The 23446-nt window shown below is 35.7% G+C and overlaps 1 protein-coding gene across 1 annotated transcript in view; it reads left to right on the top strand.

Annotated features, from left to right (window-relative positions):
- The window catches only part of LOC136032578 (TBC1 domain family member 30-like), a 223975-nt gene that overhangs the window by 89423 nt on the left and 111106 nt on the right, over positions 1–23446 (top strand). Inside the window, exons 9-10 of the mRNA XM_065712848.1 lie at positions 586–737; positions 4391–4547. Of these exons, the coding sequence (XP_065568920.1) occupies positions 586–737; positions 4391–4547 (309 nt within the window). The remainder of the gene's footprint in view (positions 1–585; positions 738–4390; positions 4548–23446) is intronic.

Below are 23446 nucleotides of genomic sequence, written 5' to 3'. Positions count from 1 at the left end.
TTTTTAAAACAATTAAAAGCTTTAGCATAAAGAGCGAGGGATGGCGGAGGGGACAACCCATTTCATATACGGAGTAATTTCTGTTCGTTTTAAGTTTTAATGTCGCTCCTTACTTTCAGTTAGCAAAACTAGTTTTTTTTATGTAATGATTCCTAGAAACAATAGTTACCATTCCTGAGTCAGTTTCAAATGGCTAATCTTTCTCACTTGACAGTTGCTGTTTTTTACGTGTTTTTAATTCTCGGCCATTATTGGCTAGAGTTTGTTCTTTACTAGGCTGCTCCTAAGGGGATAAACATGATTCAAAACAGAATAATAATAACCTGCTCCTTCTTCCCCCACCAAAAAAGGAAAATAGTAAAAACATAAATAAATGTAAAATTAACTATGAGACTTTGCTTGTCAGTAAATGACATATTCCTAGCAATGCTATGTGTCTGTGTGTGTTTGCGTGTGTGTTTCTGTGCATACTTTTCTCTATGTATGTGTGTGTGTGGGGGGGTCAGTTTCATGTTTGTAATCACACTAAACGTAATCACAACAACTTATAATTATATGTGTATATTAATGCTGTCAACGTTTTAGGTCTCCGAGATCGAGAAGGAACTCTTGTGCAAGGTCTCAGAGCTCTTCTCCTGCTTCTTCTGAGGACCGAAGAAATTTGGACGTAATTTCTTTAACTAAACAGTATAAAAAGCTCAGAGAACGACAAAAGCAGGCCCAAATACTGTGGAACGGTAAGGATAATAAGCGAAATACATTCCATTTTTGCTTTTATTCAATAATAATAGCAAATGAAAAACACTCCTTCGACTTTTTATAAATTCCTAGACCGAGTTTTTTTTTATTTTACTTTTTATATTGCAATCTGTATTTAACTTTTCGCGCATTGTTGGTTTTTCTAAGGATGTGGAGATTCGAGTAGCCCATACTATTTTATTGATTTTTCTAAAACATCAGGTCGATTGGACAAGTCTGAATCCAAAGTAGAGATTGAAAGGTTTTTATTACCTTGTTTTTCTTATAATTATAGTACGGTAAAGAATTCTGAACTATAATCAATAGCATCAACTGGGGCAAGTAGTTCAAAGTCTGATACTCGCCTCGAAAATGCACACATTTTTGGCAAGTATAATTTTGGAGATTTTATGAGTCATATTGAAAAACTGGATGATCTTGCAGGACTTTGTCCTTTAGTTTACGGTCGATTGTTTATTGTCTAGAGATACATGCCCTAGGGCTCGACTTCGACTACCCACAAGACTGGTACAATAGCCTATGAAATCGAGAAGTGTCTTTAATCAACGAATGAATGGCTCCTTAATCCCACCTTACAGTTGCAGCTTTCCACTGATTCTCCTACTGAGAGTCGTTGTATGCACTACCGTCGAAATCTCTATAAGCAATGCTTTTAGAGTTCCGTATAAAGTCCTTATTAGACAGTTCTGTCCAATAAGGGCAGAATTGTGCGTACTTTCATATATGTAGAATGAAGAATGAATGCATATATGTAGAATGAATGCAACACCGTGTATAGTTTTATAAGATGTATAGATTCATAAGATTTTTTTATAAGATGTTTAGATGTATCTATACACCGTGTATAGATTCAATGCTAGATAGACGCAGAGTAACTCTGTAATTGTTCTTTCAAATGAGAACTTTTTGTAAGCCTGCAAATCATTGTACAAAAACATACAAAAAATGAGTCACAAATAGTTCCTTCTTTATAGAAAAACTAACCAAAAGAACTGGCTTCGCGGGCCGTTTGGCTAGAAAGAGGTGGTTTCACCGGCCTTTAGGCCTATCCCTTACAGCTTGTTCTTTGGCACTCACAAATGTGACCTCGCAGTCCCCTTAACATGACTTTGAGATATCCTTTTCTTGGGTGATGCTTGGGTCTTCAGCCCTCGCACACTCATCATTTTCTTTCACGATTATATTCTGCTTTTAGCCTTGTTACTTTCAGCCTTTTTTTCAACTCCATTGATCTGCTAACCCCTTTTTTAAATTGTTATAAGTTGCTAAGGAAGATACACTCTTTAATCTATCTATCTGTCTACTCTTTTCAAGAGAGAAGTAATTGTTTATGTATATATTTTATCTCGAAAACAGCTCGAAAACTTTTTTCTGAAAATTAGAACACTAACAGTTTTCGGCTTGAAAAGAGGATCTAGATAGGTCACGACCTTGGGAAAATTCATTGTTTTTGGCACGGTTGGTCGTATTGAAAGTTCTACTAAATCTGTATTGAAATGGCATAAAAATATTGATACAAAAATTATAAGCTATAAAAACCACCCTGCTATAAAAAATAAATAAAAAGCTGTTCACCATCTATAAAAAGATATGATATTTAATATTTTCTGAATAATTTTTCGCCTTTGCACTTCTGATCGCTATACCGAGTAAGTTAAGCTTTTAATTGTAAAACAAATTGGTCTTGAACCATCTTTTGGAGTCATGCACTCTTTTTCACAATTTGTATAGGTCAAACCATTTAGCATGTCGTCCAAATTTGTGGCGTCGCTTAGTAACTATCATAGTAATGAAGAGTAGGAAATTAGGATAAAGATACATCTTGTATATTCGTAAAAGATATATTAAACTTAAATACTAATTCTTTTAGGGGTGTAACAAGAAAAACAGAACGAAGCGATAGAAATGCATAGAAGACATTTCAAACGACAGTTTTAAGTATAGGCAATAAAGCAATAACTAATCACTGTTTCTTTTAAAAAATAGTCTTTGAATAAACAGTGTCAACTTTGACAAAATCTCAAACATTTACTCAAAAACATAGAGCAACATTCCACTTTTTAAAATTCGATATAATTCGCTTAAATTACAGAATTCACAATTTAATAAGAAAAAGTTAATTTTTCTATTTCTATTCCCGCCATATCTATTTATTAAACGGTCGACATCTACCTCAATATTTCGATGAACGTTTGTAATGGCTAGTCTTGTCAGTCTAAAGTCCTGTCAGTTTAGAGTTCTTCGTTAGTATTTCCTTTTCTAATTCATCCTAAAATATTCGAATAAAGACCAAAATCGTCAGAAAAATACTAAGTCTAGTGAGATGCATGTAGGTATGTGCTTCGAACTAAGTATATGGGTCGAAATACTCCTTGAAAATCAAATAATTATGTGTTTGTTATTCTTGTGTTTGATAGGTAGGCCTACGGGTTTGTGATTTAAATTCTCAGGGTTTCGAACTGTGGTAGATTTCTATTATTATCTTTTTTTAATCTTGAGATTTTTCAGACAATCTATTCAAACGTTGAAATCTCGATATATCTGCTGAGCACAGAAATAAAAATTTGAAATTTTACTCAGATTTAGCTTTAAGTAAGAGAATTGTCCTGTAAAACTTTTGATTTATAAAACAACTGATCGTGGAAATATGATTGGATGGCATGTATCAAAATAAGTATAAAGATCCTCAGCGGTATATATAGCATGCAGAGCTTTAGTTCGATGAAAATAAGTAGTTAAGTGGCCACCATTTGCTCACCAAAATCCAAAACTTAAATTAACAGTTTTTGCACTTCTCATACATTTACTTTCTATTATAAAAACCCCTGACAAAAAAACAATGTTGTAAAATCCACCCCCTCCCTTCGCAAAAAGCAAACCCAAAAAACCAAAACAGACAGCCAAAAAAGTAATAATATCAATTTCTTCGCCTCAGTGCCATAGCAAGACTTGAAAACAAATTTTTGATAGTAAAAAGAAGTAAATATTTTGCTTTTCAGCCCTGTTAAGACAGTACAATCCTGAAGTATCATTTCAACAGCCTAAAGAAGTTAGGGTTTTAAAATTCCCCTCCTTGTTATTGCAAAATGAAGATTTTCACCTTTCATTTGGCTTTTGTGGTAACACAAAAGCCAACGGTAACACGGGCAGATTCCCTTGATAAACCTAAATTTAATTGAATACTTTTTGGTGGTATGCGTCATTAGTAAAATCTATTAGACACCGCACAAACTTCAAACTTATTTGCTAAAAGAAACAGTCTTAATGATGAAAACTTATTAAAAACTCAACTATTAAAAACTAATTACAAAAAATAGCATTCAACCCAACCAAAACTAGAGCAAGCGGTCCAAACCACAAATCCTCCACTACGTCAGGCGGGCATCCCCCTTGATCCACCACTGGGTAGGGTAGTTTTAATAACTTCGGTATCAAAGTTTGCCGATACAACCAATCATTGTAGGTTTTTTAATTTTGGTTTTTCAATTTTTCAATCATTCATGGTTTTTTTCAATTGATCTATTCTTTTTTTTACGTTTCTAATGCAATTTGTGTAATGTATAAATACAAGTTGTATAAATGTTTGCTATATGTTTTGTATGCATAGAAGAATTTCAGCTTTCTATTACAGATACAACAAGAAAAATTAAAGATGGAGCTCAAAAAATTGCTCCGACTTCTGTGAATCAGCTAATAATCACTGAAGTAAATCCCAGAAGCAAAATTGCCGAGATTGAAACAAAACCAGATGGGCCATTAATTATGCGTACACACTTTTCATCAGTTAGGTATGTACCATAAGCATTTTGAGACACTTTCAAGAATATTTGGGAGATCTCGAATCGCTTTGAAAAAAAAAATATCTCGGTGGGCCTCATTCATCTATCTTTGAATCATGTTTTTATACCCGTTAAGATTCACTGATAATCTGCTAAAACTAACTGGAAATGTAGTTTTTCTGTGTGTTACCATAAATAAATGAAATAATTGCTAATAAAACTGTTTCTTTTGAACATAAGACAAAAGCTATAAAAGCATATTCCAGCTACAAATACTCAGATAACCTTTCGCTTTTTTTCTGTTTTGTCCTTTTAAGAAACGATAAAAGAAAAATTTCTCTTTTCCGCATTCTCCCTCCCACACCTTTTATTTCTTAAATCGTCTTATTAAAATTTTGACATAGCCATTTTGTTCAGTATAGTTGAAAGGTCTCAACTGTGCCTTTTGGGGATGGCTTGACCCCCCCCCAGTCCCCGGAGGAATGGCTGCAGGGTATGACATTTGCCCATTTTTTCGTATAGAATTTGTTATTAAAAAGTATACTGACTTATTTCGGGGGGAGAATATCCTTGTTACGGATTTTCTATGGGAAGAATTATCCGTTCGGACGGAAGTTTCTGGGGGTAAATTTTCCAAGGGAAATTTTGCTCGGGCGAACTTACCAGAATTCATATCTGAAATTTATTTTATTTGTCTTTATTTATCATTATCGGGTCCATTTTACTTGTGGGAATGCTCTGGGGGAAATGTGTAGGGAAATTTTCAGCGGAGCTGGAATTTTCGGGGTGGTTTTTAAGTGTGTGAAATTATCCATGGGGGAATTATCAGCAGGAAAAATTTTCCTTGTGGAAATTTTCCGCGGAAGAAGCTTTCCCTTAAAGCGGGAGGGGGGGATATTTTCGGGAAAGAATTTCCACATAGAGGGATTCAACCATGACTTGAAAAACTATCAGAAATCAAACAGTTCGTGGTAACGAACTGTAGTAAGGAGCGAAGTGGCTCAATAGTAACCGAAATTCTAAAAAACAGAGTTTTGATAACAATAGATACATCAAAAGAATTGAAATTTTTATGCTGATTCAAAATGTTCGACGCAATGATGAATGAAAATGAAGTGCAACGAAATCTGCGATTAGAATACATGTGACAACGAACACCATACCGATCATCAAGTTTAATGTCCATTAAGTTTAATGTAACCAGCCAAAAGTTACAGGCCTGAGAAAAATTTATCCAGTTTCAGGAAAACGGAGGAAATCCCCCCTCCCCCAAAATAAAGCGATAGGGCTCATTCTTCTATATACAAAAATGTGAATTTCTGCATTTTTGGCCAAGAGAAACGTCATGGATGCGTGTTTATTTGTTGTTTTTGTTGTTGTTTTTTTTCTCAGGGGTGATCGTATTGGACCAGTAATTTTAGAAAATCGGGAGAAAACTCATCTGATCAGACATCAAAAGTTCTAGTGCCTCTTTTTGAGAGATCAAAAGGATTGGAGGGTAACTAGCCCCCCTCCCACGCCCTTTTTATCCAACATCATCTGACAAGAATTGTAAAATATCCATCTGATTCAGCATAGTTGAAAGGTACGGGGGTTTAAAGGTTCATTCAGGGGAGGGGGTTAATAGTTTAAAGGTTCTTTAAGAACGACTCCTGAAACAAAAGGGCCCTTTAATTAGAATAAGAAGCTTTTTAAAGTAGTAAAAAACTTTAGCGTTAAGAGCGGGGTATTGAGGAGAGGATAGCCCCTTTTATATACGGAATGAGTTCTGTTCGTTTTAAGTTTTAATGCTGCTGCTTACTTCCAGTTGAATGTTGTTTTCTTTATCTAATCACTAACATTACATTAGTAATGTTTTACTAACGGTAGTAACCCTTTTATATACGGAATGAGTTCTGTTCGTTAGTAACCAAAAGGGTTTACGTTAGTAACCCTTTTATATACGGAATGAGTTCTGTTCGTTTTAACTTTTAATGCTGCTCATTACTTCCAGTTGAATGTTGTTTTCTTTATCTAATCACTAACAGAAATAGTTTGAAGCAATAAATGGCAACACTTTTTAGATTGTGGGAAAATGTTTCTTTTTTGGATTTTTGTAGTTTCTATTTATAGTTAAAATTGAAATTATTTTGGTGATGGGGCCAAGGAGCCATCACACATCTGACGTAACAATTGATCAAACCTACGATTGGATCAGTTGAAACTGATGCCTGCTCGAACGGAGCCTTCAATTTGAAAGCAGAAACATGGCTAAAATAATGAAATCTTCACAAAGCAATTTCAGATGGTCATCTCCAACATAGACTATAAAACTCCCTTCCGGCTATATATTGTTACACTGTAGACTCTGGCTCAACAACCAGTGAGAATCCTCGTTTTAGGCTCATAAAACAATTGTATGCGCCATTTCAAAATGTAATATAACCGAAATCATATAAGTCCAATGCATTCTGTCACCTCTCACTTGTCTTTGTGGCTATGAAACCGGTTTTCTCAGGTCTTACATTCAAATCAAGAAGTTGAGTGTATTTTGAATAATTAACAAGTTACCAAAATTCATAAGTACCATTGCTCGCAATAACCAAAAATTGGCTCTCACAACAAAGTAAAAGCTCGCAACTAAATAAAAGTGGGTCATACAAGCGAAATGACATTTTTAACTGTCTTTTTAGACAGTTAAAAGACAGAAAGCCAAAAAGCATGAAAGACAAAAAACATAGAATGCATTTTGTGTTAAAATGCACAATTCTTCTTATAAGAGAAAAAACGTTTGAAAGCCAAAGAGAGGTTTTTTATTTCCAAGTGTAAATTTAGATACATATTCCTCAGTTAAGACACTTTTTTTTTTGACAAAACGCTGAAATAATCTTTCAGGTTACAGCCGCAAGAAAAGTTGAAAATTAGCGAGAAACGACAACATGAAAAAGGAAAGAATATCAGCTTTCGGAGATCATTTTCAAGTAAGCTGATATTATATCATTTACTCTAGGTTCCTATAGTTGCCATCTTTTTTTCTTTTTTTTTTATTACAAAATAACCCCTTGCTTAATTGCTAAAGTAAAAACACAAAATAGCTTACTTCAAATTCTTTATATCTGCTAAAATGCTAAGGGAAGAAAATAAGATAAAGGAAGAAAGTATGATAATATTATTTTTGGTACTTGTTAATGACTGAAAATACACCCAAATTCTTGATCTGATTAACCAATTAAGACCTTAGAAAACCAGTTTCACAGGCACAAAGACAAGCATTTTGGTCGGCTGAACAACCCTTTCATGGTGTTACGGGAGTGTCTTGACCTTGGCTCAGTAAGCTGTTCCAAAAATATTGCTGATGTGCGCTTTTGACCCCCTTTTGACGCCCTTTTCACATTAATAATCTAAGCCTTGCGAGTTGTGAAAATTTAAATAGTAGTAGTTTAGTAGCAGTAGTATTATTAGTAAAAGAAGCAGTGATAGTAGCGTTAGTAGTGACATGCAAATATTACCTTTTTGTCAATTGATCTTCCACTTCAAGTATTCTCTGAAAGTTTCAACTTATTACCCAAATTCATTCTTGAGATACACCCTTTTTACAATCTGCATGCACATAGCGTGTTTTGATTTAGTTCAAATTTCCCCTCAAAATTCTGTCAATTTTTCACCTTTATACACGTAGCCTTAATTATAATAGTATCATGGCAGTAGTAGTAGTACTAGTAGGAACAGTAGTAGCGGTAATAGTGTATTATTATTAGTAGTAGTAACAGTAATAGCAGCAATATTAATAGCATTAGTAGCAGGTGCATTTTGCCTTTGGGTCAACTGAACATCCCACTCATGATGCCCCTGAAGTTCCCTCTGGATATGATAAGCTGTTCCAGAAATATTGCTGATATGCCCATATCAGCAATATGTATGCACATAGTATGTTTTGATTTAGCTCAACTTTCCCCTCTACATTTCCTCAGATGTTTATTTCAATATCCTCAGCCTTATTAGTACTCGCTACAGAATAGTAGTTTTAATGATACTAGTAGTAGTAGTAGTTGTGGTAACAGTAGAAGCAGTGGTAGTTGTAGTAGCAGTAGCCTGCAAATATTGCCCTTTTGGTCAAGATATCATCTCCCTTATCATTTCTTGAAAGTTCCAAATTAATATACTCCTTTTGAAAATCTATATACACATAACATATTTTGATTTAGTTCACCGTTGACATCCCCATAGGCATAATTACTGAATCTTTCAACAATGCTGGAAAAAATAGATGTGCCAAAACTGTGTATGGATGTTTGTTTTGGGAAATAATGGGCGTGGGGAGGGGTGACTTAAAACCCTTGCGCCCAGACTCTGGTGGTTTCTATCAATCTCAAAAGCCTTATTATATGATCTTAGGACGATTTTGAATAGAATGGCTATTTGAAAATTTTTATTGGGTGCATTTTTGGAAAACACAACGTGTGTAGGGGGGGGGGGTTAGTAGCTGCCCTCTGATTATATTGACTCATAAAAAGGGCACTAGAACTTCTCATTACCATTCCAATGAGGACCCTACAAAGTATATATGACCACCTATTCTATATGAACCCGGGGCAAAACTTACAACTCCTGGCCTGAAGGTTGTGAGAAGAGGGGGTTGACATCCTCAAAGACATAATTTCTGGACCCTTCAACTACTCTCAACAAAATTACTACCTCACAATTTTGATTGGAGGTTTTTGGGGAAATGATAGGCATGAAGGAGGGGGACTTGTTGCTCTCAAATCAATTCTGACTCATAAAAAGGGTACTATAACTTCCGATTCCAAATCAAATAAGCCCCATCTGAAGTTTATATGACCACCCATTCCGCAGAAACATTATGTAACCCCAGGTTACCCCCACTACTTTTGACTCTTAAAAGGGAACCAGAACTTCAAGTGTCAACCAAATGAGCCCCCCTAAATCTTATGCAACCATCCCTTCCACAAAACCTTTTTCCCAAGCGATAACTTACAACCCCTCCCCCCAGGCTCTGGGGATTTGTTTCAACCCCAAAAGCCTTGCTACACGATCTTTGGACTATTTTGAATAAAATGGCTATCTAAAAATTTCTGATGGATTCGTTTTGGGAAAATACATCGCGTGTGTGGGGGGTGGGGTAGCTGCCTTCCAACACTTTGAATCTTAAAAAGGACACTAGAACTTCCGATTATCAATCCAGTGAGCCCCCCTCGGAATTTTATATGAAAAATCTTTCTATAATAAAAACTTACAACCCTTGTCCTGAAAGGCTTTTAGGGGGAAGGGGGGTTGTTATCCTAAAAGACATAATTTCAGGACCTTCCAATTACGCTGAACAAAATGGCTATTGTAAAATTTTGATTGGATGTGTTTGGGAAAATGATGAGTGTGGGGAGCTATGTCTTCCAATCACTTCCAACTATTAAAAAGGGCATTATCCCTCTCAATTTACAATCGAATGAGCCCTTTTTAAAGTTTCTACGACAACTCCGTCTATACGAAGTGCCCCTGGTCTAAAACAAAAAAAAATGAATAAACAATATATTGTGCCAACATTGTTCTTTGCTTTGGCAGCGCTATTGCACTGCCTATAATATAGACTTATCTCAAACGAACAGGAATTGTAGGGAACATATCTTTTCCTCAAAAAGAATTACGGAGAAATCTTAGAATTTCAGATGGTAGTACCCGTTACATAATGCATATTTCAAAACTGCTAGAAAGATAAGGATATTTCTTCTGAAAAATATTCATGGAAAATATTCCTTTGATACTGTTAATGAAAACTTAGCAGGCTAAAAACTCATCATTACATATTTCTTATAAAAATCGAGAATTATTTTGATATAGTTCTAAGACTACGCCAAAATATCAACATCTAGTCGGTCTATAGCCTTTCCTGATTCCGCTTGGACCCCCATAATATTACAACATGTGAAACCTACGAGGGAAAAGATATAAGTTTCTTCTGAAACTTAGTTGAAGGATATACCACTTCTACTACTAACAGCTCATTGCAGCACTATGTTGCCCAAGGCTAACAAAGCTGCACACAATCCTAATATAATCAAATCGCTCAAAGCATCACTCTTTACTTTCCACTGAATATTCAAATAATTTTGTATAACCTCTTCCCACCCGATTCTTCAGGGACGATCACAGACCACTTTTTGTTCGACAACAAGTAGATGTCCGATAAGCACGACCTTTGGCAATCTATCGTCCTTCATCGGTAAAACGCGACCTAATTATCTTAAACTTTCTTTCATTATAGCCCTAGAAAGTGGGATGGCACCAACATTTTCGGTAAAGCCTGTTGATTGATTTAGGGTCTAGCAAAGGGGCACGTAAAACATTTCTGACAATTCTTCTGGAAAACATACAGCTCACCATCCTTAATTGAAGCACCCACGTTCCAGAGTTTTATATGTTCTAATATTAGGTCGAATACTAAGACTTATCATTCTATTCTTCCCCAAGTTTTTTCAACTGCAAAGAAACTACTCTGCGCTGGTTATTCTACTTTTATATCTTTACTGCACCCACCATTCTTACTTATAATGATACACAGGTATTTGAAGCTATCCACTTGATCGGTTTTCCTAGTACCTATCATTACCCCTTCATTGTCATTTATTTCTAGTGTAAGTGACTTAGCCTTCTTTATATTATTTTCAAGCCTATTTTCGCACCCTGATCTCTCAAAGCCTCCAAAAGTTCATTCTTTTCGCTAACATGTTATTATGAATACTCGAATCATCTGCCTTATCCAAGTTTCGGAGAGTTTTAGCTTCAAAATGCTGTGTATGGCAAAAGTCTCGCAGCTTCGGAATGCATAGTATTAATTTAAAGAAAATTATTTTTAATTTAAAGAAAACCCCCCTTCCTTTGATTTTTTCAGCCTGCTGGTAGGAAAACTGAGTTGGTAATAATAGTGATATGAAGCGCCACTATTTTGCTTGTTCAATTTTTTTTTTTTTTTAGGGTAAATGGGATGATGGAAATACATAACGTAAAATCAATGGAAGAAGATCAGGCTCAGTTAGTAAAAACAAAAAAATGAAGTAATTTTAAAAGCAATATCACCCAAATCAGTCGGTAAACATGACCAGTCAGTCTGTAAAATCGATTACCCCCTCCCCCTAAAAGTTTTGGCTATTGACGACTCTGACCGCAATAACATATCTTTGCGTGCTTTAGACCAGCGTTTAGACATAAAATAGCGTGTGCTTCAATTAGACGCCATTAATGTCATCCTAAAAAAAAATTCTATAGAGATTTCCCAAACTTCCGAGAGTCCAATTCACTTTTGTTTATGATTGAAAGAAATGATGGAGAACATAGCAGAAATTTTTTTTTATTTCAAGGACAATAACGTAGGTTTTATTTTTGAAAAATTAAATAGGGCCTATACTGAAATATCAAAAATTCTAACAATAAATTTTAAACCTTTTTTACCCATTATGATTATTACTTTAGGACACAAAAAGAAAAGTCTCAGAAATACCATAAAAGGGAATTTCTAAAATATATTTACTATCTTACAGAAATATACGCATTTCTGCATATGTTTTATGTTGATGGTTCTTGTTTCTTTTTCTATATTTGCTTGTCCTGTCATGTGTTTAACCATTACTGTAAAACATCGGCTGCAGCAATTTGAAAACGTCAAGCTGAACAGAACAATGTGTCCAGGCATAAAAGAAAGCTTTTATCTTATTCGACTTTTAATAATGGTTTCTACTGGAAATTAAATAGAAAAAAAACAAGTTTTTTTAAATGAAAGTAAGGAGCAACATTAAAACTTAAAACGAACAGAAATTACTCCGTATATGAAAGGGGCTTTTCCTCCTCAACGCCCCGCTCTTTACGCTAAAGTTTGACTCTTTCTCTTAACTCTACTTTTTAAAACAGTAAGAAACTTTAGCGTAAAGAGCGTAAGTTGAGGAGGAAAGGCCCCTTTCATATACTGAGTAATTTCTGTTCGTTATAAGTTTTAATGTTGCTCCTTACTTTCATTTAAAAAAACATGTTTTTTTCTATTTAATTTCTGGCCGTTTTTGAATTAATGCATGTTTTGATCTTGGCTCTCCGCACATAAATAATTAAAACAAAATTTGCATATTAATTAATTGCAATTATCGGAAGACTTTGAGAAAAAAGGAGTGAAGGAGGAGGCCTAGTTTCCCTCCAATTTTTTGATTACTTAAAAAGGCAAGTAGAACTTTTAATTTTTTACAAACGTTTTCATTGGTAAAAATTATGCGTAACTTACGAATTAACTTACGTAACGAACTTCTATATTCGTATGTTTTTATTGCGTATATGAGGGGGTTCAACCCTCGTCGATACCTCGCTCTTTACACTAAAGCTTAAATGTCCCAATTCCTTAAGAATGACCTCTGAATCAAAATGGCCGTAGAATAAATAGTTGAAATTACTAAAAATACTTTAGCGTAAAGAGTGAGGTATAACGAGGAGGTAAACCCCTCATATGCGTAATAATTTTTGTTTGTTTTAAGTTTTAATGCTGCTCCTTACTTTCAGTAGAAAAAACTTTTCATATTTTTTTTTCATTGTTTTTTCAAATAATGCTAGAAAATCCCGCGCCCCCTTCATTGAAATTCTCTTCCCCCATGAAAAGTTCCTCCATGGAAATATCCTCCGACGTAACCCCCCCCCCCTCAACTGTCCCCCCTAAGCCAAAAAAATCCCCCTGAAAATGTCTGTACACTTCCCAGTAACCATTACTATATGTAAACACAGGGCAAAGTTTGTAACTTGCAGCCCCTCCTATAGGGACTGCGGGGGAGCAAGTCGTCCCTAAAGATATAGTTATTAAGTTTTTCGACTATGATGAATAAAATGGCTATCTCAGAATTTTGATCCGGTGACTTTTGAGAAAAAATGAGCGTGGGAGGGGGCCTAGATGCCCTCCAATTTTTGGTCACTTAAAAAGGGCACTAGAACTTTTAATTTCCGTTAGAATGAGCCCTCTTGCGACATTATAGGACCACTCAGTCGATACGATCACCCCAGGGGGAAAAAAAAAAAACAAATAAACACGCATCCGTGATCTGTCTTGTGGCAAAAAATGCGAAATTCCACATTTTTGTAGACAGGAGCTTGAAAATTCTATAATAAGGTTCTCTGATACGTTGAATCTGATGGTGTGATTTTCGTTAAGATTGTATGACTTTTAGGGGGTGTTTCCTCCTATTTTCTAAAATGAGGCAAATTTTTTCAGGCTCGTAACTTTCGATGGGTGTAGCTGTTCTTGATGAAACTTATATATTTAAAATCAGCATTGAAATGCGATTCTTTTGATGTAACTATTTGTATCAAAATTCCATTTTTTAGACTTTGGGTTACTAATGAGCCGGGTTGCTCCTTACTACAGTTCGTTACCACGAACTGTTTGAAACGGGCTTCAAACGGGCTTTGCCCGTTTCAAACGGGCAAAAAAGAGTTGACATAAAAATACATTTTCCAAGTGTACCGTTTTACAAGATTTATAATCTTACACAGTACCTTGAGAACCAAATATGACAGATGGCAAAAGAGTCTCCCATTGGATTTAATATGTTCATTTTAAAGGATATTAGCTTTATATGTCAGTTTGATAAGATAAGTTTTCTTTTTGAAAACGACCTTTACGAGTAAAAATGTTGAATTTGAGCTTCCATTCAAAATAAAGTAGTTGTACTGTATTTGTTTATTTGAACAAATACAGTATAAGAAGTTAACTACCAAACTAAAAGTAACAATTTTCATTAATAAAACAAATAGATTTTATATACGAGACAAAAACATGAAATTATGTTTCTGATTACTAAAAAAAAATTCAGTCATTATTAAACATATCACTCGTTTTTAAATTCGTGGGTCTAAGGGCTAAAAACACCAAAAAAAGTACACTTCAAAATAAAAATTAGTCAAAATGACAATAATCAGTCAAAAAACAAGCTAAAAGTCACACAAAGACTCACTTTTGGTTTTCGACATGATGTTGAAAAAGACAATATCAAGCTAACTAAATTAAAAAAAAACTAGAATTAGGATTTGGGGGGAAACACGGGCTCTAAAGCCACTTGCGTTCGTGCCTAGAAAGAAGCAAAATCAGTTAAGGGAGTGAGAAATATGTCTAACTTAATGTCTCAGACTATGCCCATATGGGGAGATAATTGGAGGGTCTCCAGTGAGAACCGCTAGTTTTTGAGGAAAAGATATTACTTTTATTTCCTTTTATGCTGTGTAATTTAAGTTGTTCATTATGGGCAAACAGAACCGAATTTTAAAGGATCGTTGAAATGTTTATAAATAGCCACTGGTACTTAAGGGAATTCGATACCATTAAGAATCTACCTATCTCGTCTATTATAAACCTTTTTAGTTTGAGTGGCTGAACTATTTAAAATTAATTGACCAGTCTTGCTATAGCTGGTAGAGGCTGGATAAGCGATCCGAATAAACGGCAGAAAGGTAAAAGCCGATATTTACTCTTCCTGAAATCTTAGAAAAACCATGAAACTTTTCGATCACAGATCAAACAGATTTGGATCAACAGAGATTTTTTCGATCAAACAGAGTTGAATATTCCTTTAAAAATTCAGGGATGAGTTGTTCCTAAAACGTTCCAGTATACCTGCTAGGATAATGCTAAAAGTTACCTACAAAGAAAAGTCACGATCGATTTAACAACTCTTCGAATTTTCTTTGGTGCATCTCTTTTTGATTGAAAACTTTGCTTACACAATCCCATTGTCTTTTCAATCAAATGTCAAGAACAAATTCTCAATAGGTTTCAATGATAAGTAGTCCCCTGGAAGAATTCGCTAATGAACCCTTTGTTTTTGAGACAGTCAGTCAACGTTGAGGCCAAAATGATGCTTAGATATCCAATCCACTTAATCTGAAACTCTGTTTGAATCAACTAAGTGAATGCTGTGAATAAAGCGTTACCCAAATGTATTAAGAGCTTTCTTCTTTTTTTACAGTCGAAAACAGCTCTAGCAGCGGCTCAACTGAGTTATGTGATGACGATGATGTGCCTAGACTAAATGACTTAGACTCTCCCAGTAAAAGTCCCGCGAAATCTCCTTCGCTGCAGCATACTTCAAGACGAGTGGATGACGTTATGAAAGAAAACCTCGAGATTTTGAATCGACTGCGAAGAAGTAACTCAAGTGACTCAGATGCAAAATACTTCAGTCCCTTTCCCATCGATAGGAACCAGCAAAGACTTAATTATATTCGGAGTAGCATGGAGAGAAAATAATCCTTGGAATACAACTGTTTTATTTAAAATGTTATTAAATTATTAAAATAATACAATTTAGTACAGAAACTGTGGTTTTTAATGGAAAACAGTAGTTTTTGAATATCAGAGTTTTGTCCAGAAAAAATTCGCTTAAACGTAAAGAAACTTCCTCAAACGTGGCAAAAACATACTTTTTTGCGTACAGGAAAGACACTGAATGAGCTCTTACTCTCGATGCACCACAATAAACAAGTTAAACTTTAGCACACGGAGAAGAGGGCAAGAGGCTGCAGTATCCCACCTCTAATATTTACATTTCATAGAATATGATACAAAAAAAAATAACAGAAATTAAATAGAAAAGTTTTGATATCAAAGAGTGACAATAAGACTGAAAAATAAGAATTATTTTATACATGAGGGGACTGGCACTGCTTCGAAGCCCATCCATTACAATGAATTTCTTTCTTTACTCTCTGCGTAAAATGAGACTTTCTTTACTCTCTGCTTGTCGTCTAGCATTGAATGTTGCTCAGCAACTTCTTCTGGGATGGTTCAAGCGTTTGGGACGGTTTAGTCTTCGAGATAACGTCTTCAGATGCTTGAATATATCTTATAAGGCCAGCTCTGGCTACCTTTTTAATAAAATGTGTAAATATTTCAAAATTTTGCGACGGTGTGCCATAGCAACACATATAGCAATAAATAAAAGGACTAGTTTAGCCACATTCTTTTTCTTTCTATTCATTGTCATTAGAAAACACCGTAACGTTCCTGGAATTGCCTAAAGACTGCAAAGAGACGTGTGCACAGGGAGGGACTCGGGCCTAGCAACGCTCCGAAAATATTGCGATTTGGCTAACTTCTCAGATGGATTCCTATTGTTTTTATTTTACTTACCTGGCGCCCCCCTCTTACAAATGTATCTCATCTTATTGAGACCGAAATTGCTACTCACTGACATACACTCAGTGGCTGTGTATTCAGTGAGTAAATGGACCTATCTTGACTACACTTCCGTGAAGCTTTTAAAATTGAAAGATAGATGAACGTTAATAATGTAGTTAAAGGGAGTTTTCAACTACCCTCCTATGGCACGCTGGTGCATCGAAAAATTTTCTGCATGAGTACGAGTTGCATATTGCCCCTAGGAGGGGGGGGGAGGAGGTAGTTCTAGTTTTAAAGATTTAAAATGTGCATTTGCGGCATTGTTATTTCTTTTATGGCCTATTTATTGTTGTGGTTATTGTTAGTCTCTGCTACCCTTTTTTCAACTGATTCGTGTGAACGTGAATTGAAATTGCACGAGAGTAAACTTCACTCATGCCAAAGTTCGTTCCAAAAACCACAAAAATTGGCAAATTTTAAAAGGTAGGGGATTTTTATGAACTGACTAGATACTCATAAAGGATAAAACTATTTGAATCCACGTTAATTGCATCAACAGACCGTAGATACGCGTTGTATGTCTTAGCAGTGTTTTAAGAAACATGCGCAAAACGAATGTTATTGCAACAAACGTACCAAAGTATCCCTGTTGTTGAAACTAAATTTTGTCTAACATTTCAAATGTCTTGTCAGGCACATCGGTAGAGGAATTGTCAATCAAATCGTTAGCTTACAACATAGCTACAATTTTAACAACAGCAAAGGACAATTCAACTGCTTTACAATTTCTAGCGGTTAGTATGAAGGTAGCAGAAAACCGATTAACGGAAGTGGAAAAATCTGTCACGGACTCAAATTAGGAAATAGCTTTATTAAAGCCGTGAGGTTCTGCCGTAGAACATGAAGCGTCAAATTTGAAGTTGCAAATTTCACTTTTGGCTAGTGAAAATGTGAAGTTAACAACTAAGTTGTCTACAGTTTAGCGCATGTATATCCACATGTATTTTCCCATATATAACCCCCCATCAGAGGAGCTATCAGAGCTTGTTCCTGACAGAGCAAAGCCCTTGCGATCAACTCGCCAAGGTACGGCTCGTCAGGTCTACCTTGAGCAGGGTGCGCCAAGAATATCTGAAAGCGAGTCTCGCCCGACGATCAGTCGCCACATGGAATAGCCTGCCGATAGAGGTAATCCCGGAAAATCCTTCCCTTGAAGCATTCAAGAGAACGTATAACAAATGCCTCAGGGTTAGAAAATGAAGTAATTACCAGAACTAGTGGCGTGTCATTACCTGTGATGGAGCCGCGAAACCTGTAATAATAAAAAAAAGCTAAACTTCCAGCGAGTATAAAGTAATGAAACTCGTAAGAACTTGATTTTATGGAACGTTTCGGCGAGTGACGTGGAATCAGCAAAAGAAACGTTAGAAAAGGTTGTCAAAAACGGGATAGAACATAAACATAATTGCGATTATTCGGGTTTGGAATACGGAAAGGAAAAAAAACATATCAAGATTAAGATGCATAATACAAAGACTCGAGTGGCATTGATGAAAAACGCTAAAAAATTAAATAGATAAGTTTTATGAACTTTTCTTATACTGATTTGACAGATGATATGCCACTTTCTATTAGAGACTCGTCGGAAATTGCTGGTATTTAAAAAGAAAATTAGACCTACATTGCCTGAGCAACGTGAAGTGTTACGGCAACCTTTGTCCGGCTTCGCCGAATAAAGTATTGCGAGAGCAACACTTTGGTTTTGTTTCTTTGCTATCGGTTAAACGCTGAAGTTGTCAGCCTATCGAAGCTTTTAAAACCTTATGTTCAAAGAAGAACGCGATTAGTAATCACATGATCAAAGGCTATTTCTCAGCGTTGAAAAAACAACAATAATAAAAGAATATCGAAAGAAGGGACTAAATTGACTTTGTAGCCAGTTAAACTTTATCCTTTTCAATCGTAGACATCGTGACGGATCAAGACTTGGAACAAATCTTATATAATCTAGTTGGTATTAAAAAGCTATCCGTAACTTTTCACGATCAAAATACCATAGATGACACTCTATTAATGATTACGAAACTGCCTCATTGTTTTACGTTATCGTTTGTACCCGCTGCGTAAACACTTAATTCTAGGTTACAGTGAGTATGGGTAGGCTACACCAACTAGCAAAAGTTACAACCCCTCTTCACTAAAGATGATTGTAGCCTAACAGTCGATTATTAGTTACAAGTCCCCTACATGTCTTACCACTGGAACCAATTCGGTCTTACCATCAAATACAATGGAAACAAATAATAGATACACCAAATAACAAAATTTGCAAACACCTCACTGCCAAAGATGATTATGAGCTAACAGCTGACCTTTCTTTACAAGTCCCCTACATGTCTCACAATTGGTATCGGCTTATTTTTGGTTTCAGTGTGTACCCTACTACTGAAGTTGTCAACCCCTTGAAACTTTCAAACTAGTATATCTCATGAAAGAATTTTTGTACCAAAAAATGGATGACATATACTTTGATCAGCTCATCAAGAGCTATCGATTGCCGTCGAAATTTTTTTTTATCTGTCTTAGTTCAAAAGTTGATTTTTTTTTTTTTACCGTAGGCCAACTTTCTAACGTCACCACTTAGAAAGAAGCAAAGGATAAGCTCCAATTTCTTTAGCAATGACAGAACTTTTAAAGCTTAAGATTACATCTGATAACATTTCTCTACCTCAATCCCAAGTCCGAAAAAACAAATGATAAACCCAGCCAAAATCACGGCAGCACTTTCGAACCCGTGGGAAAATGCCGCTTTTTTGCTTCTGTAAATTTTTCTATTTAATAGTCAAAGAAGATATATTGGTTGTGGGGCCGTGTAACTGCCGCATATATTTAACACTTATAGATTTTAGTCCATCTCCAATTTGAAAGTGGTGCCTGCCTGCTTGCCTGCTAGAACGGAGCTTTCCACTCGAAAGCAGAAACAGGGTTTGATGAAACGAAAGCTTGGCTGCAAAACTTCAGATACTCCTCTCTGACAAAGGCTACATAACTCCACTTCAATTCGCGCACCATAGGCTCTGGCTCGTGGACAAGCAAAAACCATCCTTTTTGGCCCCAGGCAAGAGTTCTGTGGAGCTTTCCAAAATGTAATGCCATATTCATCAATCCGGCCTGAGGTCCACACTTTCCGCAAAAACTGCACAGGTTAGACCCTTACCAGTTTCCAGGAATAAGCCAACATTGGCGGCATAGGAAAAAACAAAACAAAAACAAAAACAAAAAAAAATGGGACAAAACCAAAGTGTTGCTCTCGCAACACAAGTAAGGACTGACAAATTCGTGAATTGGACGTTTGGGTTACAAAGTCGGTACCCCGTCTTTGTGCATTCGACGTCATGCAAACATTCCCAAGTAAATGTATACGTTGGAGCAGATTCTGGAACTTTTCAAAGAAAAATAATGATCAAACAGTCATGATAACGAACTGTAAGTAAGGAGCGACCCGACTCAATAGTAACCAAAACTCTAAAAAACAGAATTTTGATACAAATAGATACATCAAAAGAATTAGATTTTTATGCTGATTTTGAATATTTTAGTTTCATCAAGTTTAATTTTGCCCATCAAAAGTTAAAAGCTTCGGAAAATTTGCTTTATTTTCGAAAAAAGGAGGAAACACCCCTTAAGTCATAGAATCTTAATGAAAATCACACCATCAGATTCAGGGTATCAGAGAACCCTTCTGTAGAGGTTTCAAGCTCTCATCTGCAAAAATGGGGAATTTTGCATTTTTTGCCAGAAGAAAGATCAACGATGCGTGTTTGTTTGTTTTTTTCCCAGGGATGACGTATCAACCCAGTGGCCCTAGAATGTGACAAGAGGGCTCATTCGAACGAAAATTAAAGTTCTAGTGCCCCTTTTAAGTGACCAAAAAATTGGAGAGCAACAAGCCCCCCCCCCCTCCCACGCTCATTTTTTCCCAAAGTCACCGGATAAAATTTTTTAGATAGCCATTATGTTCAACATAGTCAAAAAATCTAATAAATATGTCTTTGAGGACGACTTAATCCCCTAAAGACCCCGGGGGAAGGGCTGCAAGTTATGAACATTGTCCATTGTTGAAATACAGTATCGGTTATTGGGAAGTATACAGACATTTTCAGTTTTTTTTTCTTGTGGGGGGGGGGGATCGGGTGGGGGAATGTTACTTGGGAGGATCTTTCTAGGGGGATTTTTTCATGGGGGAAGAGAATTTACATGAAGGAAATTCAGGAGCGCTGGATTTCCCAGCATTATTTAAAAAATAATCAGAAATTAAATTAAAAAAAAGTTTTTTCAATCAGAAATAAAATTAAAGCAAACAGAAATTATTACGTGTATGAGGGGGTTCACCCTCTCGTCAATATCTCTCTCTTTACGCTAAAGTATTTTTAGTGATTAAAAAAGAGCTATTTATTCTAACTAAACGGCTTTTGGGATTCAGGGGACATTCTTAAAGAATTGGAACAAAATTTAAACTTTAGCAAAAAGAGCGGGTATTGACGAGGGGCCGAACTCCCTCACATTACGTAAATGAGGGAGTTTCTTCCCCTTTTCAGTACCTCCCTCTTTAAGCTTAAGCAAGAATTTTGTTAAATAATGGCCGATATAAACAATAATTTATTTGTGTTGTCTTTCGGCCAATCTTACCATTTAATATTATCTTAAGCATCTTCTTAACTAAGATTTTTATGTGATAATAAACCAAAGATATTGTATGTTTTAATGAAAAAAAAATTTAAAAAAAAGCATTTTTCCAACTGAAAGTAAGGAACAACATTAAAACTTAAAACGAACAGAAATCATTACGTATATAAGGGGGTTGCCCCCTTCTTAGTACCTCACTCCTTACGCTATTATTTGATTTTGTGTTCCTATTATTTAAGAATGACTCCTGACACACAAGGACCGTTTAATTAGAGTAGTTAGCTTATTACAAATTCACAAGCATTTTAGCGTAAAGAGCGGGGTGCTGAGGAGGGGGCAACCTCCTCATATACGTAATAATAACCAAGAGAAAAATCTGAGGAAATTGCGGTTCAAACAGTTCGTGGTAACGAACTGTAAGTAAGGAGCGACCCGGCTCAATAGTAACCGTTAGGCTAAAAAACGGTTAAAAAAAAAGGATTTTGATACCAATAGATATTTTGACTCTTTCTCTCAATACTACTTTTTAAAACAGTAAAAAACTTTAGCGTAAAGAGCGGGGCGTTGAGGAGGGAACAGCCCCTTTCATATGCGGAGTAATTTCTGTTCGTTTTAAGTTTCAATGTAGCTCCTTACTTTCAGTTAAAAAAAACTTGTTCTTTATTTAATTTCTGAACCTTTTCGAATTAATGCATGTTTCGATTTTGGCTCTCCACACATGAACAATCAAAACTAAATTTGCATATTATTTTATTTTTTTGTCCAAATGGCGTTCTCATAGTTTTGATCGGACGATTTTGGGAGAAAAAGGGGCGCGGGAGTAGGCCTAGTTACCCTCCAATTTTTTGGCTATTTAAAAAGGCAACATGAACTTTTAATTTTTTAAGAATGTTTTTATTAGTAAAAATATACGTAACTTACGAATTAACTTACGTAACGAACTTATATATTCGCATGTTTTTATTAGGTATATGAGGCGGTTCATCCCCTCGTCAATACCTGCTCTTTAAACTAAAGCTTAAATTTTGTCCCAATTCCTTAAGAACGACCCCTGAATCACAAAGGCCGTAGAATAAATATTTTAAATTCAAAAATTGCTTTAGCGTAAAGAGCGGGGTATTAGTTGGTGAACCCCTCATATGCGTAATAACTTCTGTTCGTTTTAAATTTTAATGCTACTCCTTACTTTCAGTTGAAAAAACTTTTTCATATTTTTTTTTTCAAAAAATGGTAAAAAATCCTGCGCCCCCTTCATGGAAATTTTCTTCCCCCATTACAAACTCCTCCATGGAAAGTTCCCCCGCATACCCCCTCCCCCCAACCAAAAAAATCCCCCTGAAAGCGTCTGTACCCTTCCGAATAACCATTACTATATGTAAACAATGGTCAAAGTTTGTAACATGCAGCCCCTCCCACAGGGACTGTGGGGGAGTAAATCGTCCCCAAAGACATAATTATTAGGTTTTTCAACAATGTTGAATAAAATGGCTATCTCAGAATTTTGATCCGGTGACTTTGGGAAAAAATGAGCGTGGGAGGGGTCCTAGATGTCCTCCGATTTTTTTGTTCACTTAAAAAGGACACTAGAGCTTTTAATTTCCGTTAGAATGAGCCCTCTCGAGACATTCTAGGACCGTGATCTGTCTTGTGGCAAAAAATACAAAATTCCACATTTTTGTAGATACGAGCTTGAAACTTCTACTGTAGGATTTTCTGATACGCTGAATCTGATGGTGTGATTTTCATTAAGATTCTATGACTTTTAAGGGGTGTTTCCCACTATTTTGTAAAATAAGGCAAATCTTCTTAGGCTCGTAACTTTTGATGTGTAAGTCTAAACTCTTCTTTTGATGTAACTATTGTTATAAAATTCCGTTTTTTAGAGTTACGGCTACTACCGAGCCGGGTCGCTCCTTACTGCAGTTCGTTACCACGAACTGTTTAAAAGTTGGCACTACTTGAAAGTAATAAGGTAAATTTTTATGAAGAGGATGATAGGGTGCTCCAGGATGGTGATGATGTGTTGAGGTATGTTTTCTCCATTGGTATATTTCCTACTAATAACCTAATCGAGGGTTAAATAGTAGTTTTA

This window comes from Artemia franciscana, chromosome 11, assembly GCF_032884065.1.
Source record: "Artemia franciscana chromosome 11, ASM3288406v1, whole genome shotgun sequence".
NCBI lineage: Eukaryota > Metazoa > Arthropoda > Branchiopoda > Anostraca > Artemiidae > Artemia > Artemia franciscana.
Note: the sequence above shows the minus strand (reverse complement) of the source record. Positions and strands in the feature narration are given on the sequence as shown.